This window comes from Rhopilema esculentum, chromosome 16 (assembly GCF_057945365.1).
Source record: "Rhopilema esculentum isolate cy_ngs chromosome 16, ASM5794536v1, whole genome shotgun sequence".
NCBI classification, from domain to species: Eukaryota; Metazoa; Cnidaria; class Scyphozoa; order Rhizostomeae; family Rhizostomatidae; genus Rhopilema; species Rhopilema esculentum.
The window spans coordinates 885266-913187 of NC_142830.1; the positions used below are offsets into that span (position 1 = coordinate 885266).

General features: G+C 36.5%; 1 protein-coding gene across 1 annotated transcript; it reads left to right on the forward strand.

The window, feature by feature from the left end:
- Positions 1-179: 179 nt before the first annotated feature.
- Positions 180-22512, forward strand: LOC135682812 (uncharacterized). Its single transcript, XM_065197863.2, has 16 exons — positions 180-285; positions 4794-5547; positions 6645-6720; positions 6829-6858; positions 7484-7503; positions 7646-7719; positions 7942-8064; positions 8464-8491; positions 8983-9332; positions 10970-11241; positions 11406-12146; positions 13159-14154; positions 14642-14830; positions 14999-15087; positions 16053-16111; positions 22091-22512. Exons 2-15 carry the CDS (start codon positions 4832-4834, stop codon positions 16093-16095), a joined length of 3747 nt encoding a protein of 1248 aa, XP_065053935.2. The 5' UTR covers positions 180-285; positions 4794-4831; the 3' UTR covers positions 16096-16111; positions 22091-22512.
- The last annotated feature ends 5410 nt before the right edge of the window (positions 22513-27922 follow it).

Below are 27922 nucleotides of genomic sequence, written 5' to 3' on the forward strand. Positions count from 1 at the left end.
CTTAAAGTCTAAATTCATATTCACGTTGTGCTATATTTTACAAAGAAACACGTGAATTAAATCACTTTTAAGGATTTTTTTTATTTAAAGTTTTATCGGGAGAAATTACTCCCGTACACCAAGCAATAGAACAACTGCAACTGCAAGAAAGTGCGACAACGACAACAGCAATCAATTTAATTTGATGGTGCATTGTGGGTAATTACGAATAGCTCGCCCGCATGAAGGTGAAAGTGTGGTGCTAGTAGGCCGACTACGATAGACTTCGTTTACAGGCAGCTGAGGGTAAGTTCGGGACATGCTTTTCTAACCTTGTGCTGTTTTCTTTCGCTAATTAACTGTGACTGTCGAAGGGAAATGCAAATCCATAGCTCAGCATTTGAAAAACGTACGTATGATCCCACAAGGCCTAGCCGTGTGTGAACGTTACAAAGTGCTGTATGTTATCAGGAAGGAAAGAACATTATGAGAGTGAAATTTCTGGATTGTTGTCGACCTGCCAGGGAATCTGCGTTCTTTCAGGGAATTTCCCTTCGCATAAGAATATAATACAGTGTATTTGTCTGCAAACAGATATTTTTGTAAATTGGCTTTGTTTTGTCTTTTGTCTGTTTGTTGTTAAATTGCCCCGTGCATTTACCCATTCGCTTCATTCTTATCTACCTAAAACTGCACAAGGCAGAACCTGTTCAATCTAGTTAATGCTGCCAAGAAGGTGTTGTCCCAAGTTTGAGAATTATGACTTCATGGAGAAAGGCATTGAATAAGGAACGATGGTTCCGTTACAGTACCACTCACTCCACTTACTAAAGTTCATTATTGTCATTCCTAGTTGTTTGACAAAGTAATAATACCATTTGAATGTCAAACCTTAAAAAGTATATTTTGCAACAATACATTTTTTGACAAGAAAGGTACCTTCTCAGACTTTGTAATAAAGCTTTAAAATTTCACATAAATGTATTGCCTACCTAAATGTTCTGAATATCATAAATAGGTACAAATCAAGGTTTCAATGTTTTCTGTTGCTTTTGGATTCACTTAGTTTTACTAAATAGCTTTTCAAAATCAATCATTTTTCATTGGCTAAATTGTAGTGCTTTCACAGCCAGTGTGGACACGCCAGCCATATGCCAATAAACAATAGAAAGATTTCTGACATAAAACTCAATATCTTTGTCCATAATACTTTTTGAAGTTTGAAAAAGATAATCCAATTTCTGTTTGGAAGTTCGAGCAGGCTGCAGTTTGTGTGTGAAGTGGTTTTTTGCTGTTAGGCTAATGTAATGTGGTTTAAAACAAAGAATGATTTGACTTTGGGTATTCTGTGGCACCAGAAAAATGCGTTAATTGCTAATCACTCAGGTCTTTGATCCTAAAAATCTTCGATCAAAACTTCGGTCCTAAAAAACCATTTGGGCAATGGGGTGACCTATTTACTTTTGAATGTATGCTACCAGGACAAAAATTTTGGAACACCTGCAAAGGGGATTAATGGTGGAGCACGCAATAAATTTTTTTATTGTCTGATTAAGCTATTGTTTAATCAGCCAATGGCGCACCAATAAAACTGCAAATTCAATGAAGCATAAATTCAAATATTCCATTTTCACTTTTCAAAATTTTAAATCAGCAATTCAAGTAACCATTTGATTAAATTATATGTTTTATATATATCATATGATTTAAATCCTGAAAAGAGTTTAAGTTCAATATTGTGAAAAAAACAAAATTTGTGTTCAACAAGATCTTCCTGCCAGTATTAAGAAAACTTTTGTGGCACAATTAAAAAAATTCAAAAACTTCTTTAAAATTTGTAATCATGAAGAATGTTTTAGGTTTAGATGCAGTTGGTTTTTTTGGCACAAGTCCTGCCAAGTCACCTTGTGATGGCATATGAGGGAAACTAAAACAACCAACCACGAGAATGAGTCTTGGGATAAAACTTTTGGCTAATTGAATTTCAGCTAGGGTTTGCTAATTAGGCATATCTTTTCCTTTTATAGATGTACCTTTTCCTTATTTTGTTTTGCTTATTCATTTGAGAGAAAATTTCCTTGTACTAGAAATTTATGTCTTTCTCTACAAGATATCTACCTTCAACAGTCACCAAAAGATAAATGATAAAATATTAAATTTTTATCTCTTTTTCATGAAAAGTTTAGTAAGACCCTAAGTAGGTCTGGTCATTATCCACTGTGAAAAGTGATGTGTAACAAAAAATATGTTGCAATAAAAAACTATTTTCAGTGTTATTTGCCAATAAAAAAACATCAAATCAAGCTTCTACCTCAGCAATATTATCATTGTCATGAATTATTAATTTTAAAATATGTTCTTGGCCCATGTCGTCTTCTGAAGTTGAGCCTTTGAAAAGGTCAACTTCATCCCTCTGAGTATCAACGGCCTGTAATTTTGGTAAAAGACTCTCGCATGGCTTGTGCTTAAGGTTACGGTAAATGTTTTCTGGATTAAACCATTCATTTTTCGATTTTTTCACATTCCAGTAGCCAAACTTTCAAGGCACACAATATTACCAAATTCGAAACTAACGAAAAATTTTGAAATGGAAAAAATCCCATGTAAACGAAGGTTTCCATAATTTCTTTATCAAAACTTTTAGTCAAGGTCTGAAAATTTCTTGACCTGTTAAGCTGATTATCGTTACTTTGCGGGTTGCACCTAACAAGATTTCAGGAAGAACTTCTGATACACTTAATCTCTATTGTTCATAGAGAAAAGGGGTTAAGTCTGTCAGTAAACAAATGCTGATTTTCCATTGCGGCCACCCAAATTGCTACTGTACCAAATTCACTAATCCTTAAAATGTTGCGTGGACCTGCCAGGACCAGCTCTGGAAAACGGAAATGATTTGCAATTAACGCATTTTTCTGGTGCCACAGAATACCCAAAGTCAAATCGTTCTTTGTTTTAAACCACATTACATTAGCCTAACAGCAAACAACCACTTCACAGACAAACTGCAGCAGGCACGAACTTCAAACAGAAATCGGATTATATTTTTCAAACTTGAAAAAGTATTATGGATTTTCCACTTTGACAAAGATATTGAGTTTTATGTCAGAAATCAGTACGTCTAGGGCCACTAGGGCTGTTTATTTAAACAGGATTATTGATCTTGAAGCTTCAAGTGACTTACACTGTGGTTTACGAGTGTACCTTGCAAGTGCAATCAGTAAAGTCCCGTTTTCTCCAGACTCAAAATTCCTCTACATACAGTTAGGAAAAAGCTATTTTGTACCCAAGGAGCCAATCAAATGGCTCAAAAATTTGCACACTACCAGTGCAGATGTCGGGTAAGCAAAGGGTGTCACAAAATTTTTGTATTTGCTCTGATCCGTCTTTTTTTGAGAAGGAAGCTATGAGAAGGAAGAAAAATTGTTTGCTAATTCTTGATAGGATATAGTTTCTAGGGAAGGAAGAATTTGAAAAATCTGAAACATATATACTTTGGTAGCTAAGGATCTGCGCTTTCTGCTGAAATAAGTCAGATTTTGTTACCTCAAACGCAAGGATACAAAATAGCTTTTGAAGGTGGTGAACTCATTGGAGCAATAAATTTGCCATGAAAGTATCATTCTTCAATATTTGCCAATTATTTTGATTTGGTTGGAATCACCACAATCTTGTGCATCAAATGATATATATATATATATAGTTTTATCTGATTCCATTATTAATTTGGCTTTCAGGGAGAGAAAACCCAATATTGTGTCAAAAACGTTTACCATAACCCTAACGTAAACGTGCACATTAAAACTTGGTCTTCGAAACCGTCGAGACCGAAAGAAACATGCTTTGAATTTTGATTTGATGAGAAGTATATGAAAATCTCTCATGGTTTTTTCTCAAGTTTATTATTTTGGCATTAGCGAAATTTTGGAAGGGGCTACATTGAGTGGGGAGCTTATTACTTTAGTTTACCTTCTAAAAAGGGGGTTATAACAGGGGGCTTAATTGAAAGAGGGGCTTAAAATAGAATTTATGGTATTTGTTAAACGTCAAATACTGTCAGTTTTAATGTAGTAAAACAGATATATAACATTTATAAATAAATTGACATCTAGAAATTTACAATATTGTGCATTCATTTAAATTCTTATAACCCTGGAATGAGTAGAAACACAAATTCAAAATTTTTGGAACTTAAAAGTCTCAAAGCAAATTGCATAGCGAAATGACAAAATGATTGGGACACCAATGTCTTGTCAGAGTCTTGCAGTTTTACAACCTCCGGTGTTCTTTCTATTAGTAGAATCTTAATTCTTTGGCTTGCATGTATTTGATTTCATTGTCAGTTTCCGTAGCTGAATTCATTTCTCTATTTCAAATTTGACATGCTCTTTCTAGTCATTTACTTTTCAGATATTGTCTTGTTGTCTTTATGTTTATGAAAATTCAAACTGTCGAATTTTTAGATTTTTGACCTCTGAATTCTTTAATATTCTCACAAAACATTAAAGACAATGATCGAACATTTTCAGAATCTCTTTTCTCTAATTAATTACTTTACAGTGTTTGAAAGTTGGAAAATCCAAAATGGTAACTTTCTTGGCCTTGGTGATTTGACATGGAATGACCTTTTGACGACTGATTAAACTGTTAAGCTATTGAATGGAGACAAAAAGTTTCCCTCCGAATTCAACTGTTCCCTGAAAAGTAAATGGTGCTCAATGTTCTCCGCAAGACCTGTGCAGATAATTATTTGTTAGATAAACTTTGACTTTTTATAGTTTTCTGGAAAAAATGAATTAGAACACACCTTTTTTTAGATTATAAAACGGAAAGCAACAAGTAATCAAGCGGGAAAATGTCCAGAGGCCAAGGACCTGAGCCTCTCATGCAAAAAAATCCTATGCCTTTTGGGCGCCATGGCCCTGGTCCGTTTCGCGGACCACCACCAGACATGCGCGGTCCGCCCCGTGATATGAGAGGACCACCGCATATGCGTGGGCCACCAAGAGATATGAGGGGACCACCTTTCCGCGGACCTCCTCCAGATTACATGTTTGGCCCAGATGATGATTTCGGACCACCCCCTGACATGAGGGGTCGACCAAGAGGAATGCGTGGGCCTCCTCGAGATATGTTTGATGACGGCTATGGTCCTGATGATGGATTTGGTCCAGATGATGGATACGGTATGGATGACGAATTCGGTCCACCAGACATGAGAAGGGGTCCTCCATTCGACATGAGGGGGCCTCCACCTGATATGCGGGGACCTCCTTTTGACATGAGAGGGCCACCAGATATGTTCCGTGGTTCTAGAATGAGGGGCCCACCACGTGGCCCTCCCCCTGATATGTTTGGTCCTCCAGATAACTTTCATGGTCCTCCTGACATGCGTGGTCCTCAGCGAGGTGACAGGCGTAGACCACATGACAGAGAAATGAGAGGCCGTCAGTTTGGAGCTGCCAACGATCAACATCCATCTGGTTTCATACAGAAAGATAAGAACCAGAAAGGAAAATCGACAAAACAGCAAAAGCAGAAAACATCAAAGAAAAAGAAGGGAAAGTCAGCGTAAGTTTCTACATATAGTTGCCAGTGCGTATCTATTTAAGAAACATTCAGCTATAAGTGCTCTGTTGATACAGAGAAACTGATGTTAATTTGTGGAAAGTCCAATTCTTTGGTTCTACTTTACTAACATCTCTTTGTCTTGGGACGTAGAAGTTCTGCTCAAGTAGTAATGGAAGTGCAGAGCATGTGATATTTATATCATTTCTAGCAGTTATACACAATGCAACCAGGTGTACTGTTGCTGTTATATGCACTTATGATGACGTTGATGTTAACAAATTTCGCAAACAATTTTTTTCATGATAAAGTATATAACAAAAAAAACATTAAGTAAAAGTTGAATATTAATATGACGGATTAGAGGTGAAAAACATGCGTTATATAGTCATTTCAACACAACATTGTAATTTAAAGGAATAGATTTAAACTAAATGAAAAGTATATTTACAGTTACATTTAAAGTTGCATTCATTTTTAAGTATATCTGATACTTCACAAAGCAGGTTATTCTTCTGGACCAAGTAGAGTGGGCAGGAAAAAATATATACCTTGGATTTACTCCTTCTTTACAATTATAAAGGGGACTTTCACGGGAAAAGTTATGGTCGTGCCTATGCTAATTTAAGTCGCTGGAATAAGCTCGAAGCCTTGTTGTAAATGCTGAATGACGCCTGTTAGTCATTCCATGTTAAATATTTATTTGACGGTTTAAAAATCAAGTTTTTTCCATTCGTTCACGTAGAAGAGAAAGAATTTTTTCGAGTACCTTTGTGAGGAAAAATTGTTTTGCTTAAAATATTAGTCTGCCGTAATTGATAATTATTCTCTTTCTTGTCGGGGATACTTTCACGCAAACATTTGGGAGTTTGATTATTTACTAGTTTATAAAAATCACCTGTTCTACCATCTTCTGCTACTGAGCGTTTTCCTGCCAAGTTCTTCTAGGAATTTGTCCTTGTTTGTACCTTTCCATGTTTGTTTCTTTCCTTTTCATGCTAATTGCCAAAGCTGCCTAATATTTCGTATTTAAACTTTTAATAATTTTGTAAATGGCCGAGTGGCTTTTGGTTCTATTTTTTATTCTTCATGCTTTTTAGGCAAGTGAAGAAGGTGGTCGATGAGGACAAAGAGAGCAAAGACAAGCCAGAAGATGAAGCAGAAAATGCAACCACGGTGCGTCGAGACTGCTTCCGTATACATTATGCTGTTAATTCTGTTAATTTTACGAAAACTATAATTTTACGCAACTTCGGTATTGTACCTTTATTTTGTCTCTTTTAGGATGATGGTTTGAATGCTAAAGCCGATGAGGTAACACCTTTACCACCTGTAAAGTTTTGTTGCCTACAATTTTCTATTGCTTATTCTGCAGTGTAAAAGAAGGGGTATATTTCACCATCATATGTTTATTTCTACAGTTCTAAATTTCAGAGATTATTTTTTGTTTTCTGCTTTTTATGATTTTTGAAACATGATGATCTTGGAATAATAAACTAACTTTAAATGTTTTAGAAAACTAAGAACATTTTAAAGTTAACAAAGGCTTTTTCATTTCTACAGAAGAACTTATTAAGTAGCTACAAGAAATCGTTTTAGTTACAGAATGTAGTTACAGGAAATTTCCACTGGCTCAATAGTTTACGCCACTGGATAGAAATAGTAGAATCTTCCAGCGTAAAACTGTTAGTAGTTTTTATTTCTTTTATTCAAATTTATTAGATTTGTTGACAAAGCAAAAGTCTCTGTTGAAGTTACTTTCTTTTGACTTGCTTATACGTCAGGCAACAGCTTCGATCAAAGATTTCAATGCTCAGTTTATTCGTATCTAAAAACTTGTGCTGTTTAGAAAGCACTCTAGTCATTGCTGATTTAGACATAACCCTATTAATGGTTTTAACAATTTTTCCAAGTTTGAAATTTTGTTAATTTCTTTCAGGAGGCTGAGGAAGAACAAAGGTATGCTCCTTTTAATATCAATCAACCACTTCTTGTTTTGAAAATCAAATCTTTTAATTCAGTTTTTCTTCGTTTGAACTTTTTCCTGTTACAACTCTTTTAAATACATGGATTAACAGTAGTGTTTCTTGTTGTGGCTTAGTGATGAAGAGGGGGACGAAGAGGGAGATGAAGAAGAAGAATCTGGAGAAGAAGAATCAGGCGAGGAAGATGAAGGTATATTTACTTCCAATAACTCATACTCCAGTTTGGGAATAAGCGGCAGGATCTGGCAATAAGCAGGGAGGTCATGGCCATCCACTTTGGTTATTATAAAAGAACTAAACTATCAGTTGAAATATTCAGATTATCGATTGCACATTCATCACAAGTGACTGGCCAGATATTTTTTGAAATTAACCAAAGTTATTATAAATTGGTCCTGTAAATATTCTTTAGATGAAGATGATTCTGGGGAAGAAGACGACGACGATGACGAAGATGAAAGCACGGATACGAGCGAGGCTGGAAAAGAAAAAGACAATAAACAAGGAAGAAAGGAAAATGGGGAAAAGATGGGATGTAAGTGTTACATTCACTTTTCATGTATGAAAGCTTTCGATAGTGTGTTTTTCCAATTAGTCGAATATTTATATATTTTTCCCGTTAGAATTTAAATAGAACATTACCTAATACGTATTTTGAAGAAAATATGATACGTCTGTAGTCAGTCATCTCTGTTGATGGAACCATTATTGTTTTATGTCAAGAAACTAATTGTACAATTCTGTTATCTTACTAGTGAATTTTGATGCTACACATGGAGTTTTTTGTTTAGAATTTCTCTTCCAAATCGTGCGGAGCCGAAACCATACTTATCCATCCGATTGCCAGTCTTGTTAAACCTCTTTGTCGTGTTTAAAATATTAATACAATTTGAAAAAATATTGGATGACGTCGATGCTTTTTTCTACTTTGTAGCTCAGGCAAGAGGGCCCGGAGATATAAGGTATATATATATATATATATAACATCTTTGAACATTCTCAAAATAGCGGTTTTGTAAAACCCCTCAGTCCTTTATCTTATGTTTCATTGCATTATGAAAAAACACATGTTTCATATGTATATATAGAAAGCATTTTAAATAGATTGTTCGTTTTAGTAAATTTATCTAAAATTTAACCTCCCCTTTGTTCTGCAGGTGAAACTTATGGTGGTTCCCCTCATCTTCCTTAAAGCTATTTTCTCCAAATTTTTTTTTAATTTTTGTGTCGTTATATTATCGTATAATCTCCATGTTACCCAACTTGTCAAATCTCCACAAATTTGTCAAAAATTTAACTAAATAAAATTTCTAAAAGTATTTGAGTGTATTAATCAGAATAAAGTTAGTCAAAATCAGTTGCGGCATTAATTTTGCTTTCTATTTATTCAAAAGGGACGGAATTGCTCTTTAAGTTGTAATTAATCATTTGTGATCTCGCGCATTCCCGGTAGGCCTCAAGTCTCCATGCATTCGGGACGCCAAGACTTCCAGCCCAGACAGGCTGGTGCTCCTGGTATGCACAGACCAATGGGGATGCCTCCAGGCATGCCGCCAAATAACATGGCGCAAAGACCGCCTTTTCTTGGACCTGGTGGGATGCAAAGGATGCCACCCCCTGACCAGCAAAGATTTATCGTGCCTGCGCAGCAGTTCGGTCAAATTCCGAATCAACAAGCGCAAAGGGCTCAAATGCGACCTCAGATGATGACACAACCTCCTAGAATGGACCTGCAAAGGCCACCGTTACCTATGGGTGGGATACCGCAAGGAATCCCTCCCCCCGGCATGCAAGCACTTCCTGGTAAGTATCAAATATTTGATATTGAAGATTTTTCATGTTAGTTTTATGAATGTCATTAAGAAAAAATGTAAACCCGTTTTGATATGATGCGAAAAGCATCTTTTGCTAATTCAGTTCCAAATAATTTAGTAAGATGAGGTTCTTGCCTTGAGTATTGAATCATATGATGTCTGAAGAAAAGACTTAACGAAATATGATAGTATGCTGATAGTATTGTCGTTTAGAAGGTTCTGAAGGCACCGTCCTGTACGGAAGAAAAATGTCATCCATTGCAGGTTCTTCGGCTTAAAAACTATGTTTAAAGTTTCTGCCGATAAGGTTAGTGCAAGAGGTGCATGGGCAGTAAAGGGTTCTCCCTATAAAGATGATGGCTGTCTATGTAAACAAAGACGGTAGTTTATAAGCAGAATCTTAAACATAGAGTAATGTCACAGTATGCTAGTCTGTTCTCTTGTTCAGTCCAATATAAGCTTTGTTTTATCAATTTTACATGCTTCCTCATCTTAATTGACAACATTGCTATATCATCAATCTCTTCTGTGACATTGAAGATCTTAGATATGTCTTTATCAGTTTCGAACATGATCTTTCTTTCGATGCAACATTTACTAGGAGAAAAACGTATTAATAGTATTAAAAAGTATCAATAGTTTGTAAATTTGTGGAAAGAATAGAATAATAAGGCTCTGGAGCATCAGATTATGAACTTCTAGAACAATTTTCTTTAGTGCCATCTTCTTTCTGCAATTTGGTTGTAAATTATCTCATCTCAGAATTTATTGCTCCTGTAAAGTCTTACAAATACTGCATTAACAAATTGGCAGTCTCTTGCCAACACTTTGCATTGTCGTTATTATTCTTGTCTTAAATGATGAGTCTTATGACGAGATGGGTTGTTTCAGAAGCCTCATTGTGTAAAAATACCTGTCATCAGTTCGAACGGTATCAAAGCTAAAGCTGGAACGTGTCTTGAATAACTTTTTCAGTGTGAGTGATCCTTTCCTAGATTCGATTCTGAGATTTCTCAATCGATTCAGGGGAGAGCCGAATGACTTTCGATATCTGGAAGGGCACATCCATAATGCACGGGAGAATTTAGATTTTCGCACGCCACCATGTATTCCACTCGTTCACTCGCTCTATTATTGCCCTGCCAAGGTTTTCTTAAAATGAAATGTACATTGTCTAAAAATCCTGATTTGTCTTGATGCACAAACAACGTCATAAAGGGGATTGTAGATTTCTGTTATTCAATTTTTTGTTTACTTTTTTGCATCGTAAATAAACAGGCCCACAGGATATGAATGATACTCTAGGCAGTGTATATGATCGAGCATATAAGGAATAGTGTTGGTCCGCAGAATGCTAAGATGCAAATTTGTCACGTGTCTCAGGGTTTTTAATGCATACTTACTTGATTGGATAAGGGATTTAGCCTGATTTAAGTTATGAACAATGCATTAAATAAAGTTATTCAACATTAATTGGATAAGGTCCGTAGAAGTAACCAGACATAATGGCAAAAATATAATTTTTATTCAGAATACCTTCAAGTCTCCAAAGAAATTCTAAATGGCCTCCCTAATAAAACGAATATAACAAAGCTACTTTAGATTTATATTGTTGTTTCGTTGCAGGCCAGATACTGCGACAACACCCTCCTGGCCCCACAGGTATAGGGCCTACTCAAATGCAAATGGCTGGCACGCCTCTCCGACCAGGGCTTCCACCCCAAGTCGCTCCTATGACTCCAGAACAACTAGGTCTCGCTCAGCGCCCTGGAGTATCGATGGTTTCAAATTCTGGATTACATCAAAACCCGTCAGCAATGACAATGGTACGACAGCCTGGTATTGTACATCAATCTGCTGTAGCGCCTGGTGCTCAAATGATTGGTGCCAACGCCAGAGTAAGTTTCTTCTAACCAACCCATTTGCAACTGTTAATTGTAGTTAGATTGAAAAAATTTCACTGATTACTTTAAAGTGCCACAAATCAGTGTTAAGTTTAGATCGTATAAATTAATGTTAAGCAAAGCCTACACTGCATACGTGATATTGACTCTTTTCATAGGCTCAGATATCACCCCATCAAATGCAGCAACAACAACTTCAACAGCAGCAATTGCAGCAACAGCAACTTCAACAACAGCAAATCATTCGCGCACAACAGGCCCTGCAGCAGCAACAAGCTCAGCAGCAACATGCTCAACAGCAACAAGCTCAGCAACAACAGCAACTTCAGATGCTGCGACTGCAGCAGCTGCAACAACAGCAACGACAACAGCAAGCTGTCCAGGCATTGCAGCTTCAGCAAGGCCTTCCCAACCAGACGCAGGCTGCAATGGTGCAATCACAGTTGCCAAACCAGGCAATGGTTCAACGTCAGGCAGCGCCACTGGCAGGCACCCAGTTACAAATGGTTCGCGGCCCAAATGGGCAAGTAATTATGCAGCAACCGGGTCAGTTATTAGCTGCAGCCGGCATGCAGGGCTCAGATCAGGCCGCCTTACAAGCTTCTCAGTTAGGCTCCATGGCTCAAGCAGCAACTGTGCGTCCTGGGGCTGGAATTCAGTCTGTCCCTCAAGGACAACAAAGAATGCTTTATGCTGGAAATGTAGTTGCCAACAATATGCAAATAAGGCCAGGTTTCCCAGGGCAGGGAACTGATTTGATTGCTGCTGCTGCAGCCCAACAGCAACAGCAACAGCAACAACAAAGGAAATTGTACGAAGCACAGCTAATGAGGCAGCAGCAGCAACAACAACAGCAACATCAGCAAGATCCCTCGAGACAAATGCTTGTGCAGAAAGCGGTAGGAATTTTTCTATCTTTATTAAATACACATGACGGTGGTTACGAGGCCAAGTTTTTTAAAAGTAGCTCAGTTGTTGAAACTTCCAAAAAACACTGCTAACGTGCAATTGTGAGTTGCTATACAATCCTACTCCATTGTATTGCGGTGTTCATCGAATCGTGAGACGGCGCCTAATATCCCACAAATAATTGCTCTGTCGTTTGAAAAAGTAACAGCACAAAGTTCAGCAAGTAATCAAGATCTCAAAATCGATGCTGGTTGGCTGTTATTTTTAGCATGCCCAGAGTTAAGACTAATTGATTTCGACGAAGAAGTATCTTTGAATGTTATCTCACTTTAACTCGTATTGCTAATGAGCTGGGCAACATTTTTTATTTCAAACTTTTGGGGGAGTGGAATGTGTCCTTCCTAGTCAACCAGTTTTCCCTTAGCAGGGACTATTTTCCTTCCTGTCTTACTCTTCGAAAACGGTTGCTAAATATTAGAGAAGAAAATAATATCGTTTTGAGGAACTATCTACAGAAGAATTTAGACTTTTTCCAGTTTCATATGATAAAACTGAAATAAGTGACATGGAATACTGCGTCTTCTCAGAAGAGGAAAAAAGCGACACTTCTAATCAAAAGCATCATCCAAAGTTGCAAGACTCAAATCAAATCTATTCTTCGATATTTCCAACATTAAATTTATCTCAAGTAAAAGATTGTGCGTGGGTTTTTGTTCCTGTTTCACTTTTTCTATTGCTATTTCAGGGGGGGGGGGGGTCAAAGCCTAAATTGAAGTTATATCCTGAGTAAATTTTCAGTATAATTTAGAGTTACTTCAACTTAACTCATATTTGACACCAACCTACACTTGTATGCCATGGAGTTTAGAAACAGTGATAATGATGATGGAGAAACGGTCAATTTTGCTAATTCTTCAAGTTTTAAATCAAATTAAATCGTAGTTGTTTCTTCTCTTCGCTGTCCAATGTTTGCCTTTAAGAATGTTGATCCCTACCTTGTAGACCACATCTGCCCTCCATAAAGAGAAACGACGTCGGTATAGTGATGATAGTGGTAGTCCATACAGTAGCAGGTCAAGATCTGTTTCAAGGTCTCGTTCAAGATCCTGGACCCGCTCCCGGTCACAGTCACGGTCGTTGTCTCGATCAGTCTCCCGATCTTTATCCCGATCAGCTTCAAGGTCACCCTCTCGTTCATGGGCTTCCCGTTCTGGTTCAAGATCTAGGTCCAGGTCGTTTTCCCCTGGAGGAAATAGAGACGGGGATCAAAGAGGGAAAGTTCGTCCCCAACCAGTAGGGGAAAGGTATCGAGAGAATAGACCTCAAATGAGCAGATCTTCAGTAGAGAGAACACGTGAGCGTCCAAGAGAAAGAGCTGGCTACAAAGAAAGAGAACGGGCTGCAAGTAGAGACAGGGATCGTGAAAGATCACGGGGTCGACCTCGTGAAGATAGAACACCAAGGGAAGATAATCGGCAAAGACTGCAGCACCAAGGGTCTTCAAGGGACCGTCGCGAATCAAGAGAGTTAAAAGAACCGAGAGCCTTTAGAGAGCAGAGAGAACCAAGAGATCAGAGAGAACCAAGAGATCAAAGGGAACCAAGAGAGCAAAGAGAGTTTCGTGATCAGAGGGAACCGAGAGAACAAAAAGAGGCAAGGGATCAGAGAGAACCTAGAGACCAGCGGGAGCAACGGGAGCCAAGAGACCAGCGGGAGCAGAGAGACCAGCGCGAGCCTAGAGACCAGCGTGAGCCTAGAGACCAGCGCGAGCCTAGAGACCAGCGCGAGCCTAGAGACCAACGGGAGCAGAGAGACCAGCGAGACTATGTACGTGATCAAAGAGCATCAAGAGAAAACAGAGGCATGAAAGAAAAAAGAGAGTATGACAGAAGGATGGAAAAAGATATAGAGAAAGATCGACCCACAAAAAGGCGTCGTAATGAGCGTGACCGAGAGCAAGGTGAGCTTGAAGAGGAAACAAGAGCAAGCACGTCAAGGGTTAGTTTCTTAGCAAGCTCATTTCTACACTTGTTGAATCAGAGAATAGCAACATCACTTGTATTCATCAATGTCACATGTACAGTGAGCATTCTGTTTCATTAAAGATCCAAAAAGCAGCGTTTGAGTTTTCTGGAGCACACTCAGTTTGTCTAACTGCCTGTTCTTATTACGTGCACATTTTCCCTGACTAGTTTTCTCATTAATCACTATCAGTCACATGTTAATTCTTGGATTTTTTCTTCACTTAATAATTGTGCAGCAGATAATGTAACCTTTCTAACTTTTTTATTTGAGTTTGTTCAAATGTTTTTCCTCTTTTTTGTTTGGGTCTATTCAAAAGTTTGCCATCATTTGTGTTGGGGTTTATTCAATTTCTATTCGAATCCTGTCATTTTGGTCCATAACACTCCGTTGAGGAGGCAAATGTATTATATGTGACAAATGGTATTGCAAATATGTTAATCAAAATTCTTTCAATCTTCAGCAAAGAACAACGAGCCCCGATTCAGCTCAAAGGCGGCCTCGACGTGATTCAAGGAAAAGCAGTGAACGCCAAGCCAATGCAGCTACCACGCCAAGAGCTGAAAAGAACAGAGTTATGATATCCAACGTATCATCTTCAACAACTGAGAGAAAGCTTAAAACACTTATGGCGGAAATTGGGAAGATTGAGGTGGAAATTCCTTTAAATCTTGTCTTCATTGCTTTGATTGCTTCATCAGTCAGGGGTCAAACCTCTTGTTGTTTTGACTCCTGGTCAACTTGTTGTAAGATATGAAAATCTGTCCTGCAACTTTTATTGCTCTCAAACCTGACATGCTCTTTAATTCTGTTAATCTAGCTTTTGAAGATTTCAAGATCACGGCATAAAGCACTGGTCACTTATTTCAAACCCGAGCATGCGATGGCCTGTAAGAAACGCTTCAACAGGTATCACCAATCAACTTTTTTCTTTTTGTAATATAAGCATGTTGTGGAGAACTAAAAACTTGAGTGTCTAGCAGTATAGTGGTCTCACGCTTAAAAACCTCGCTAGAACGATTGAAGATATTCTCATGATTTAAGTGACAGTTGAATGCAACTTCAATAGCTGAAGAACCAACAAATGCGAATGAAGTTGTTGTGCCTAGCTCGACTCAGTCGGCAGGCCATCAGCAATGGCATTCAATTATTTTATGCATCATCATAATCACTGTTATTTTCATTGTCATCATTATCACCCTTACCGCTATCATTATTATTATTATTATTATTATTATTAACCTGATCATTTCTCGGCCATTTTTATTTTTATTATCGTTATTTTTATATAATTCATATTAGCTAACTCTATCTGGACCCCCTCATCTACACCAACAACATCATTTCCATTCGTACTTTGCACCCTCTGTTTCGTGACATTCAAAACACTCCAGCACCTACACCAACACTCCTCCACATTACAGACCACCCCTCCCTAATCTCCTTCCATAATCTACCTCTTCGTTGGTGCGCTGCATTTAAACCTCTCCGTATCCACCAATCCGCCACCTTCACCCAACATTTTAAATTGTTTGCAAGTTCGTTGCATTAGCTCTGAAGAAACCCCCCGTATACGGGGGGTGAAACACGAGTTTACTTACATTTTGCTATTTTTATTCATTTATTTCCCTTATATTAAACTGCTTCCCCTCGTTTTGCGGTGTTTCTTCTTATCAATTATTTTTTTTGTTTCTGTTATGAACGATCCCCAGATTCTCTTCATGATATTTACCCACCAGAGAAGTTGGACCATTGCCATTTGATTTTGGCAACAAATTCGCGATATCAATTGATGCAACATTAGGATTTGTGTACCACCTTTCTAGTTGTATTGTTGTATAATTAGATTAAATTATGTGGCAATTTTGTTGTAGAACCGTTGTGGATGAAAATGAAATAACTGTAGAGTTCGTGTGATGAAGAGCTGCTAAAGGTACGTCAAAAGCTTTTGATGGTTTGATATTTTGCATTGCAAATTGCATGGTTTAGAGAGCTCCAGAACAGTTTATTTTTAGGATTGATAGGATATGGTATGATCTGGTAGTTTCAAATTGCCATTGAGCTGTTTGATAGATGCAGCCTTTCGTTCTAAGGTAAGCGATTTAAGTGTATTGACATCTACTCAAACGCCTGTCGGCTTGTTTCATGCTTACACTTTGCCTGTAGGGCGTACTGATTGTTCATTTTTCTTATCGCCTTTGCTTGTGTTGCAACGCCTAGAGATGGACAGATTATGATTGCAATGTTTGATTTTCACTACAAAAACTTTTTATTTTAAACTTGTCAGCTTATCTTTCATTTTCTGCTTTTCACAATTGAGCCGCTGGCAGTTGTTTCTTTTTAAGGTTACTTTCCGCTGATTGGCCATAATGAATTATTTTGAATCCAATGATTGAATCTTGCTTTAGCAGAGGATTCGTTGGTGCCCGTATTCGAGGTTAAAACGCGCAAATATCAGAGGTTATGTTTGTCGATTGATGATTCCAAATTAAAATCCAAAAGCACTATTCAAAATTGGTGACTTAATCTTGCGATAAAGGGCGAGATCTCGACACGACTCTTGAGTCCCTTAACTTAAGCTTCAAGCGTCCTGGGTTCCATTTTCAAGTCCTGGGAAAATATTTATAGGGATATACATCACCCTTAAAGGGGTTAAAAACAGTTAAGTTTTGTTTTGTTTTTCAAAGGCAAAGGGTACCACTTTTTAGAATGGCATGGACGCACACCACCCCTCTAGATATCCTTCGACAATAGAAAAGGATCTTTGCATAAATAGATATTTTCGAATGGTGTTTGTTTGCATCCAAAATAATTTTCCGTGATAGACGAATAGCATTGCTTAAAGCTTATCGAGAAAGAAAAATTTGTTTCACGATAAAAATTCCCCTTTTAGGGTTCCAATTTATAAAGTCACTACGGTTAAGTTAAGGTTTTAATAATAGTCTTAAGTTCCTCCAGTAGCTAAGTTATCTATAAATTACTTGACCTAGTTTACATGAAAATATAGTTTATTAAAGACAGAGCTAGTGCATAAAGTTAATGTACAGATGAATGTGCTCATCATTTAGTGGCAAAGTTCTTGCGAGTTTCTCCTAGATTGTCCATAGACAACGATCTATTGGAAGTATTTGCTAGATAAAGAGTTAACACTTTATGTCTTTAAATATGTTACAGAAAACCAATTCATCTTGTTGTTTATATATCGTCATAGGTTTTGTTTGAAGTCTTTTAAGCCAATTGACAAAATGATAACATTTTAGTAATTAAGAATCGGAGGGTCCTTTTGGTGATTTTTTGTAACTGGTAAAGCCCCTCTTTTTGCTACTTGTGTTGACTAACGAAACATTTGCAGATTCGTAGAGTATGGCTTTCTCTTTTTCTTGGATAAATTATCTGCAATCAATACTTATTAGATCTGGTCCAGTAACCCTGATTCGCTTTATCGTCTTGGTAGCTGTTGCGATTCCTTTTAAAGTTTGTTCTACAAATGACTGTACTTTCGCGAATTTAAGATGTACACCACTGATGTAATATTAAAATACATCATTAGTTTAATCTGTTTTGATGGAAAAACATTTATGCATCAGATTTGGAATATGGTCCCAGCAAGCATGTAATGTCCGAAAAATACATTGAACTCCTGCACCTAATTCAGCTATTATTTGTTCGACAATGCATTATTCACAGTTTATGAATAGCCCAGTTATATTCAGTGTACAATTACCAAAAAATTGGTGGTGTTTCTTATGTTGTTTTCATATAATTTGTTAAAGATCAGAAAGTTGTTAAAGATCGTCAAATGAGTTGCCATTTTAGTTTGTAAAAGCTTCTTGTCTCAATGGTGATAAGAGCTGTTTGAGTTCATGTGAATTGCTAGATAAAATATTGCTTTTTAAGATACGTTAGTAACCTTACACTATTATAATCCTTTGGCGATTGTAGGGGTCTATACACACACACCGACGTTCTTGTTTATTTTTAAGTAAACTTGAATTATGTTGCCTTCTGCTTTTTCATTTAAACAAATAGTTTTACATCAAAAGTGGGAAACGTAATCGTGAATTGCAAATAATTTAAAGGAGAATTTTTAGATTCTATAATAATGGGGTGAATCATCTCCAAGCGTTCGTAATCCCTGATGTGGCCTTTAAATCTCTGCAGTTCTAAATATCACAATGATCGTACAGATAACATTATCAGCATCATCTCAACTCAAAGTATGAATATTTCCAGGCAATTTATTCTATTGTAAGTTATGCCTTCTTTAGAAAAATTCTATAAATCTTAAGCAATAGGACAGTTAAATCTTAGTTTTTCGTTGAAATATGTGAGTGGCTCTGTCCTTCCTTTCCATATCTAAAGGGAGACATAGAGCTGCGAATTTTTGCAATTTGTATCAAGGTAACTGAAAGGGGCGATAGGTGCTTTGCAATTTAGTCCTTTGTGTGTTTTATATGCATTGTTTATGTTGTTCGTCTTACTGTACAGTTGACTGATCTCTATTGCTTTTCGTGTGATAATAAACATTTGCCAATATAATTTATGAAATGTTAACCTAAAAACTGTAGATAAATGAGTATGCTTTGCCACCTGCATAGTCAGGATTATTATGAAAGCCAGTGAGTATTTTTAGTGCTAAATTAATGGACTGTAACTGCCTAATTTAGCTAGCCAATATTCCTGGATAGTTTGCTTTGTTCAGTCATCCATAAGTGTTTAAACAACCGAGAAAGCTCCCTCATTTTGGCCTCTAAAATAATAAACATTCAGTCTATTCGTTTGATATTTTTAAACTGTAGGGGACTGTGGAAATACATTTTTCACATTCTGTCAAACGCTACGGCCCTATGAATAATTTTTGCGATATTAATGGCTCTGCGCTACTCAGCGATTCGGATACCTTTTTTATGGATGCTTCAAAGAAAATTCTTGTTTTTTAAGTTTTTAGATTGCCCATTGTTTACCGTTTCTATTTTAAGGCCGTTATCCGGTTAAACTCTGTTTCATTTAGGATTCGATGTAGTTAACATACTTACACAAATGATGGTTTTCACATATCCATTATTCAGTTTCATGTTTGTTTGAATTTGGACCAAACATATTACGTTTATACGGTTGTATTCAGCAAAGCATTTTTGAGGATATTTATCCCATACATGCTCTGCCCTACCTAAACAAAATATTTTGGAAATCTTCTGATAAGTGCAGCCGTGTGTCTTTTTGTAACTGATCTGTATCTAGTATAACATGATTATTTTAAGCTTATTTTTATCGTTTAGACCTGTCTATGACATAAAATGATCACTCTTTTTACTTATTAAACCTAGCCTAGCCTAATTAGCCTAGCTTTTTAAACCATGTATAGTAATTTGTAATGTACAATCAAAATGATACGTTTTCAAGTTGAATAGATAAGATAAAAATAATTGCTTTTCGTGCATAGTAGCAGAAAGACATCAACTGCAACACAGATAGTAGGTCCGACCGACATGTGCTTGCTCGGGTTAGGGTTGAGAGGTCGATGCTGCCAGTATTTCGAGACTGTGTAAGGCTTCTTAAATTGTAGGAAATTTGTTCGATTTGATGGGTTTTTCCTGAGGAGATAGAAACGCAAAAGTGAAGGGTGAATCTGTGTGGTTTTATACCTTTGACTGATGATCCAGTAAATCAATTTCATTTTAGCCTTCTTTTCCTTTTAGCCATTTCGCTAGAATACTTAATGCTAAGTTTAGATAATATTAGCTGATAATACTAATTTTGCGTCACAAGGCATTTTCAGTTTTAGCCTACGTTTGATTGCAGGGAAGAGTTCACACTTTATACTGATGTAATATTTTGTTTTAATATCCTCAAATCCTGTTACCATTCATAATCATGCTGAGCCACCTAAAACGGTGACGCTTTCCACTCATGTTTAGGTCATTAATTGAATTTCAGCTCTAGCAAATGGATTATCGAGTTCAAAATACATGTGTATTTAAACTTGAATATTTTCGATTATGTTTTGAAACAATTGGTATTTTTTCAACGGCTGACACTTTTTAAATCTAAAAATTAATGTAATTTGAAAGGTAGTAAATTTGTGCCATTCGAACTGTACTCGTTCCATTCTGGTGATACTTTAGTTTCCTAAGGCGTTTTTTTAATTATAAAGGTTTAGGAACCTATTAAAACGTGTAAACATGTTTACTCTCAGCTCTTGCTCATATGTCCATTTAAATTAACATTTGTATCGCAAAATCCAATTTGTTAAGATATTCAATAATGCCTATGAAACTTTTCCGGAGGTTTGTGTGAAACAGACATTCTACATCTTCAAGCATGATATTGCTCCAGGCAGAGACCCAATGCCTTGTTCGTCTCAAACTATTTTGACTACGATTGATAACAATGCTTTCTTTAATTTCTTCCTTTAAATGTATGCTAAACTTGATACACCAGACTTTTCACTTGATTTTTTCCGTATGCGTTTGTTTTTTTCCATGTAGTTCTTTCCTTTAGACCATTTTCAGCCAGTTTAAAAACCTGCCTCAAAATTATGCGTAATCATCAATCATTACGAGCCATGTTTCTTTGCCATGGCAACGTAGAAGGTAATGAAATGCAGAGAGGGTTCTCTTTTTTATGGTTATGTGGTCGTCGTATAAGATAGCAAGCCCAGTACCTTTAAAAATCTCTCTATGGCCCTTTCTTTGCCTAACATTTTTTACACCTCTTTTTGCGAGCAGTATTTAAAAATCAAATAGTCTTGAGCAGTCCAATACTGTTTGTTCTCCTTGACTAAACAGTTGCATTCCGTTGTACTAGATTATCTGTAATTTATAATTAATTTTTCCATATTAATAAGCTCAGTTTAGTTTTGTTCAACATGCAATGAAATGTTTCTTTGTTTTGAATACCCTTTACCTTTCTGATATTTTTTCAGTAATATTTAAGTTACGCGTTTTGCTTGTGTATTGTTAAACTACGTACTACAAATGTAATTTTGCGTTACACATTTAATTACGGAGTTTCTTTAGTTATTACAGCTTTTAATATTCTCATCAGAACTAGCCAGGGATCGTGAATTAGTTTTCGTTTCCCCTCACCTCCCCTACCCATAGCCCTTATTTCCTGTTCAAAATTTAGTAAAATGATTTTCCTGACTTGATAAAAATGATTTTATGTGCTTAAATTCGTATCTATCATTTCATGGCAATCCTCACTCCGGACCATGCTCTAAAACATCTCGGTTTCATTTAAATAATTCATTCTCTTGTGTAGTTAGTTTGCAGTATTCCGTTTACGTAAGTAGCAGTAGGAGAATCTTCATTGCGTAAGTTTGCATCGAGGTAACATTGAAATAGCTCTGAGGAGCATAGGAAACGTTGAAAGGAGAATCCAGTAGTCTTGATGGTATTTTTCTAATATAATATGTTAGTGATAGTCGCTAGACGGTCTTCCCATTGCTATAAGGACGCAGTGCCTTAATCAACTGCTATACCAGCTGTTGTGAAGACCAAAAACACACTACTGTTGGCCATTAACAATTGGGAATTTTGAACGCGATTGAGACATATACAGTATTAAGGCTTGATGATCCTCCAGTACTTCCATGAAAAGGTGTAAACGCTCTCGACCCTTGATACCTTGCCCAGTATTCTCACTCACAAATACCCATCCCCATCTTTTTTCATCGATTCTCTTTTACCTTTGTGTCTTCACGTTTCAAAGGTCTCATTGATTTTCCATTGCCGAAGCTGTGTCACAGCATTGCTATAGAAGTTGGTACGTTTTAAGTGAACCAAGTGAACTATTTATTTAGTAGACAGCATGCTCCGAAGTCCCCCTTCCTTAATATCGACGATCCATGGCTAGTTTCTAAAGTAATGTAAGTTCAGTTATTTTTTATAACTTATAATTTCATCTTCAGATTTCCTGTCAAAGATCCGTCTTGGAAATATTGAGAGCCATCGACAAAGCAGGTATCTTATCTAGAACTTTAAGTCTTAGACCCCTAGCTTTGTTTACGTGTAGAGCTTCTATAGGTCGTCGATTTGATTAGAACCAATCAGCAGACAGTAATTTTAAAATAATAGCAAGATTATGTTATTCTGTTATTCTGGTTAAATAAAAAACACTGGACAGTTGGTGGAGGAGACGAAAAAACATTGCAGCTCGCAAAAGTACCATCCACATTGCCTTGCAGCTGAGATTCCTCGTCATCTTCAGAATGGCAAAGCTTCCCCACTGCAGGAAAGACGCTCAATTGTACTGACATGTCAAGTTTAATTCCTGTTTCATTTTTTCAAAAGTTAATTTGTGATTACTTAGTATGAAAAGAACATCAATGTGTTTTCTTACTCTCTTTTATACAATTCTACTTCCTCCCCTTTGTCCGAGTTGTTTTCCGCTTTCAAATTGTATTTTATAAATGCTGATTGTAAACGATTTTTTAATCTTATCTTTGTTTGTTTGTTTATTTTACCAGGACTACTAGGAAAACAGTGTAAATATGTATATATGCATATCACCACTGAAGTATTATCCTGTATAAATATTCGAGAATAATAAAATAATAATAATAATCTTATTTGCCTGCACGCACCGCTTGGAAAGCAATACTCTGGGCATTCAATTTCGGGATTAAGGTTGAATTTTTAGATTTAAAAATCAATTAGAACTCCGTGGTCCCGTATCTTTCCAAACTTACAGGCATGTCCGATTAAGTGATAATTCAATTTAAAGGCACTACATTGAGTGCCGAAGATTTCTATTTAACGTTCCAGATAATTTCTGAAAAAAAATATTGCTGACTGTAAACTTTTCCAATCAATTTTCCTCATAGGTTATGAAAAATGTAATAAAAAAGACATTTTTTGGGGTGATATTCAATTTTTATAACTTTCATGATTTTGTTCCAGATAATTTATGTTAAAGATAAAAATAACTTACAAAAAGTGTTTCATTTCTGTACTCACTCGCCGAAATGTTTCTTTCATCCAAATTTTTCAAATTCTCATCGAAGTTTACACCGGAATTTTAAAAATATAAACATTTTTTCCACCGAAAATTAATCTATTGAAGTTTTTGGCACCGGATTTCTTGGTACTTAATTTATGCCCCTTGAGTCAACCGTTCAGAGTAAAAAATAGACATGGCAATGTTTTATTACTGATAAAACTTAAGAATTCGCCGATTGGATACGTAAAAATAGGTCTATTGTGTAGTTCAACCAATAGGTAAATTGAATGGCCAGCAAAATGCGTCGGGACGTAATGCCATCAGAACTCTCATGAAAATCAGACGTTGATGCAAAACCAACTCGTCAAAGGTACTCGACACATGTTTTGTAGAAACTCTTGATTTCTTTTAAGAAATAGCCACGAGTTACTAAAAATTGCAACTTTTAAAACCGAGGGAATATCATAAAACGAGGGTTACTATTGAAGTATGAGAGAGAAAAGTTGGAATGGTATAATTATCGCCTGTCTATGCATAACTTCCAAATTTAGAAAACTGAATTTTGTCACAGTAAACCGCATTGATGGTACTATACTTTTTGTACGAAAAACATACCAGTAAACATACTTATAGTAATGCTACCCAGTGTTATCGAATTCCTTCATGCAGAGCTCGAGGCCAAAAATGCTTTGGTCAACGGATACCTTGGAGTTGATAAAAGTGCCACAGAACACGAGGGTTAGGTACATGGGTACGAAAGCATGAGAGCCATTACCAAAAAAACAAAACACGTGAAACATCGGTTGCGTTTTAAGAAAAATGACAATTTTGGAATGCCCAGACGGACTGAAGGCTTCATTTCGATTTGATTTGGTGATGATTATTTATACATAATAACCCTTTTATTGTGTACTAAAAGAATTTAAATTGATTTGAGATCGTGGAAATGCCTGCTAAAACACTTTCGACCCAGTTCTGGGATAAAACTATGAAAACATGAAAGTATAAGTAAAATTCTCAAAAAGGATACTTGTTCTTTCAAATCAGAATCCAATTAAAAAACAGATGGTTCGCCTAAAAGTAATTTCAATGATTATACATTTTGTAGATTTTGCAATAAAATTTCATTTTCATTGAAAATCTAACCTGCCCTGAAAAAGTATCTTCAATGGGTATACCTGTGCCGGGAAAAGGAAAAGATGCAGTTATATGATAATATGATAATAAGACACTATCAATTTACATGGTTTTTCATAATGGTATCTAAATCTACAATTTAAAATAACGCATTGAAAATATTTTTTTAAATACAAATGATAAGATTGTTACATAATACCTTATTACATGAAACCTTATAACTTTTGGAGGTAAAGAAAATAGTTAGTTTGAAAAAGTGTCAAAGTAAGGAATTAACTTGGGCTAAAAATCTATTTATATTAGTTGTACGTTGAGCTAAGGTAGGCAGAGAATTAAAGTCCGCAGATCCCATGTACTGAAATGTTCTCTTCATGCTGTTAGTTTTAGCTGATGGTAAGTGTAACTCGTTGGACTGACGTGAACAATATTCATGAACGTTGCTATTTATTATTAGAGTTTCCGTAAGATGTTGTGGAGCGTTTCCTTGCAAGAATTTGTGAATCTGATTTACTCTGTACAAATCGCCTCTTATCCATAGCCAGCCCAGTTCACTGATAGTTGATGAAATACTATCATACTTTCGCTTCTTTGTGACAACTCTGACAGTAAAGTTCTGAGATCTTTGTACTCGTTGAAGCTCATTCTTGCTGGCATTTCCATAAACTATCTCACAATAGCCAAGTGTTGATGAAAAGGATACTTTAACTAAGTTTTTGAACGTTTCCAGATTCATTCATTTCTTAATCTTAGTCAATTGTATGAGCTTTCCATCACATTTGTTTGTTATACTTTTTATGTGTGTATCCTATTTAAGTTTCTGATGAACAGTAAGTCCCAGGTTTTTTACTACTTTTGCCCTGGTCAAAATGTCGCTATCTGTTTCAAGTTTGGAAAACTCTTTAGGAATTTTCCTTAGCATGGCTGTTGTACCGATCAGCATGTACTTAAACTTCTCTGAATTGGCTTTTAACTTGTTGTGAGTAAGCCATTATATGAGAATATGTACAATGCCTGCCAAAAGTCTTGGAACACTGACATCAATTTCCAAGGTCAACACCAATCATCCCCCTCTCCCCCACGGAACAATGTTGGTTTACTATCAAACGGGTTAGGATTTTAGGAAGCACTTTCTTTTGCGCTTCTTTTATGATATCTCTCTAAATCATCAACATTGTTTTAGGGGGAAAGGGGCGGAAGTAGCATTTTTTTCATGAAAGGAATGAAAGATATCAAATGCAGCGTAAATTGGTGGGTGTTCCAAGTACTTTTGGCAGGCATTGTACATCATCCTGGATCTGCTTATGTGCTGCCGAAATCAGATCTGCAGGTTCAGCATTGTACAACTGGGTATCATCAGCATATCCATGGAGATGGGTTGGAAATGTTGAAGGCCTTGTATTTTTCCGCAAGTGCTAATGGTAAGTCATTGAGATAAATCATAAAAAGAACTGGACCTAGAACAGCTCCTTGGGGGACACCACATTGTAAGTGTGATTCCCTAAAAAGTGTGCCATCCATCTTAACATGTTAAACTCGACATGATAGATAACCTAATCTTTCATTTTGAACCAGAAAACTGAATGGTAATCAAAACCGTACTTTGATAGTTTGATAAGCAATTTGTTGTGGTCAACTGTATCAAAAGCTTTACTAAGGTCTGTGAGTATAAGTGAAGTAACAAGACCTCTTTCCATATTCCTTAGAATGCCATCTGTGATCTTAATTAAGGCAGTTGTGGTGGAATGAAATCTTTATACCCAGAAAAGTTATTAATCAGACTGTTGCTCTGAAGGTACTTCATAATCTGATAACAGACGGCTTTCTCTTGTATCTTGGAGAGCAATGAAAGTAGTGAGATAGGCCTATAATTAGCAATGTCGTCTTTGGATCCATTGAAAATAAATTATAAGGCTCTTCTTGGCTTTTCTAAGTTGACTTTGCGTTTTGTTTGTGTACCGATGCATGCAAAATGATTGTTAAACTCATTTGCAAGATTTATTTTGTTCGAGTATGATGGAAGGTTAGCTTGTTTCTTCTTGGGTAGTATTCTGGAGATTGTTTTCCATAACTGTTTATTGATTTGCCATGATTTAAACAGGAAGAGGTTACTTTGGAATTTCCCATAGTAACCCCCAAATTTAATTGATAAAGGGGAGGGAATGGACAAGAAAAGACTCTTCCCCACTAACAGCCGATGCACCAGTCCTACCTAATAGCATCCAAATAAATGCTAACAGCATAAAGGAATGCCTAAAGGTACGAGAAATTTTATTGAAGGCATCAAGATAAAAGAAAAAGGGAGGGGGGCGGGAAAATAAACAGCACACTATATGTCGCCTTTCACTAAGCAAAGAGAAACCAACACTACGCCAAAAACCTTAAATACCCCCAAGAATAACCTAGGGAATGAAAACCGCCATGAGCCATAAATCTTGCCCTAGCATTACTAAACAAATCCCCCGGAGGCCAAGACTACTTCGCAATATCAATAAACGAGTAACGCAAATGCAAGAGAACCACGAGAAAGCGTAGCAAATGAGACCAAGAATATGAATAACAGTCAATAATCAACTCAGGAGTAACAGCCAATGCAAAAGCCCCTCGAGAAATCAACTCTGATTAAATTTCATTAAATCATCATTTTACGTTTTCATTTATCAGGTTTGGAAAAAAAAGCATCTTTGGTATCTTTTACAGCTTTTTTCACTTTTAGGTTCCAGGTTTTGTATGTTTCCCAGTCATTGCCTAGGCCTGATGTTTTCCCCTTGCTTTGCAGTTGGTCTCTGTGATTCATCAATAGTTTTAGTGAATCGTTAAACCATGGTTTGGATGTTTTCTCAATCTTTACATTTTTCAGTGGTACACGCTTGTCTAAGATGTCAAGGAATGTCTTATTCCAGCAAGTCACAGCTTGAGTGATATTTGTTTCTTATAAATTTCTTTGCAATTAGCTTTTAAAATATTCTCCTTATACTTGTTCAAGTTTAGGTAACAAAATGAGCGTGCATAATTGTACACTGCCTTTGGCTTTGGGATCTTGGTTGGTATAATGCAAGAAACCAATGCATGATCACTTAAGCTGTTGTGTATTACTCCAGACTTTAGTATTTCATTCGACTCAGGTGTAAAAACTTCATCTATCATGGTTTAATCGCGTACCCAGGATGCGTACCCAGGATGCGTACCCATGATGCGTGTCCAGGATGCATGCCCAGGATGGGATGATCAGAGGGGCAAAGAACGACATGAGTGGATCTGGGGTTGTACCCCCCGGGGATAATTTTTTCATACCACACCATAAAGATTTTGGGAAAACGCACCATTTTTAAATGTGTTTGAAATTAGCTATCATTTTGTGGTTGGCTTTTTTGTGGTAAGCAAATATTTAAAAAATGAAGAACAGTATTCAAAAGCTTCAAACTAAGTCCATTCTCCTAGAAATAAATCTTCAAAATCCTTGTCAAGCGTTTCAGCATCTAGCTTTTAAAGAATACATAACTCTATTTTGATCCAATCAAAACGAGCTATTTGATGCTTTTACTTATCATTCGTTCAAACTGAATAGTTTGTGAATAGCCCGAGCACCCTTTTATTCTGAGCCTTAATTCTAAAATAATTCTAAATCAACATGACGTGTAGATTTGGAAAGAATTGTGAGAGAAGT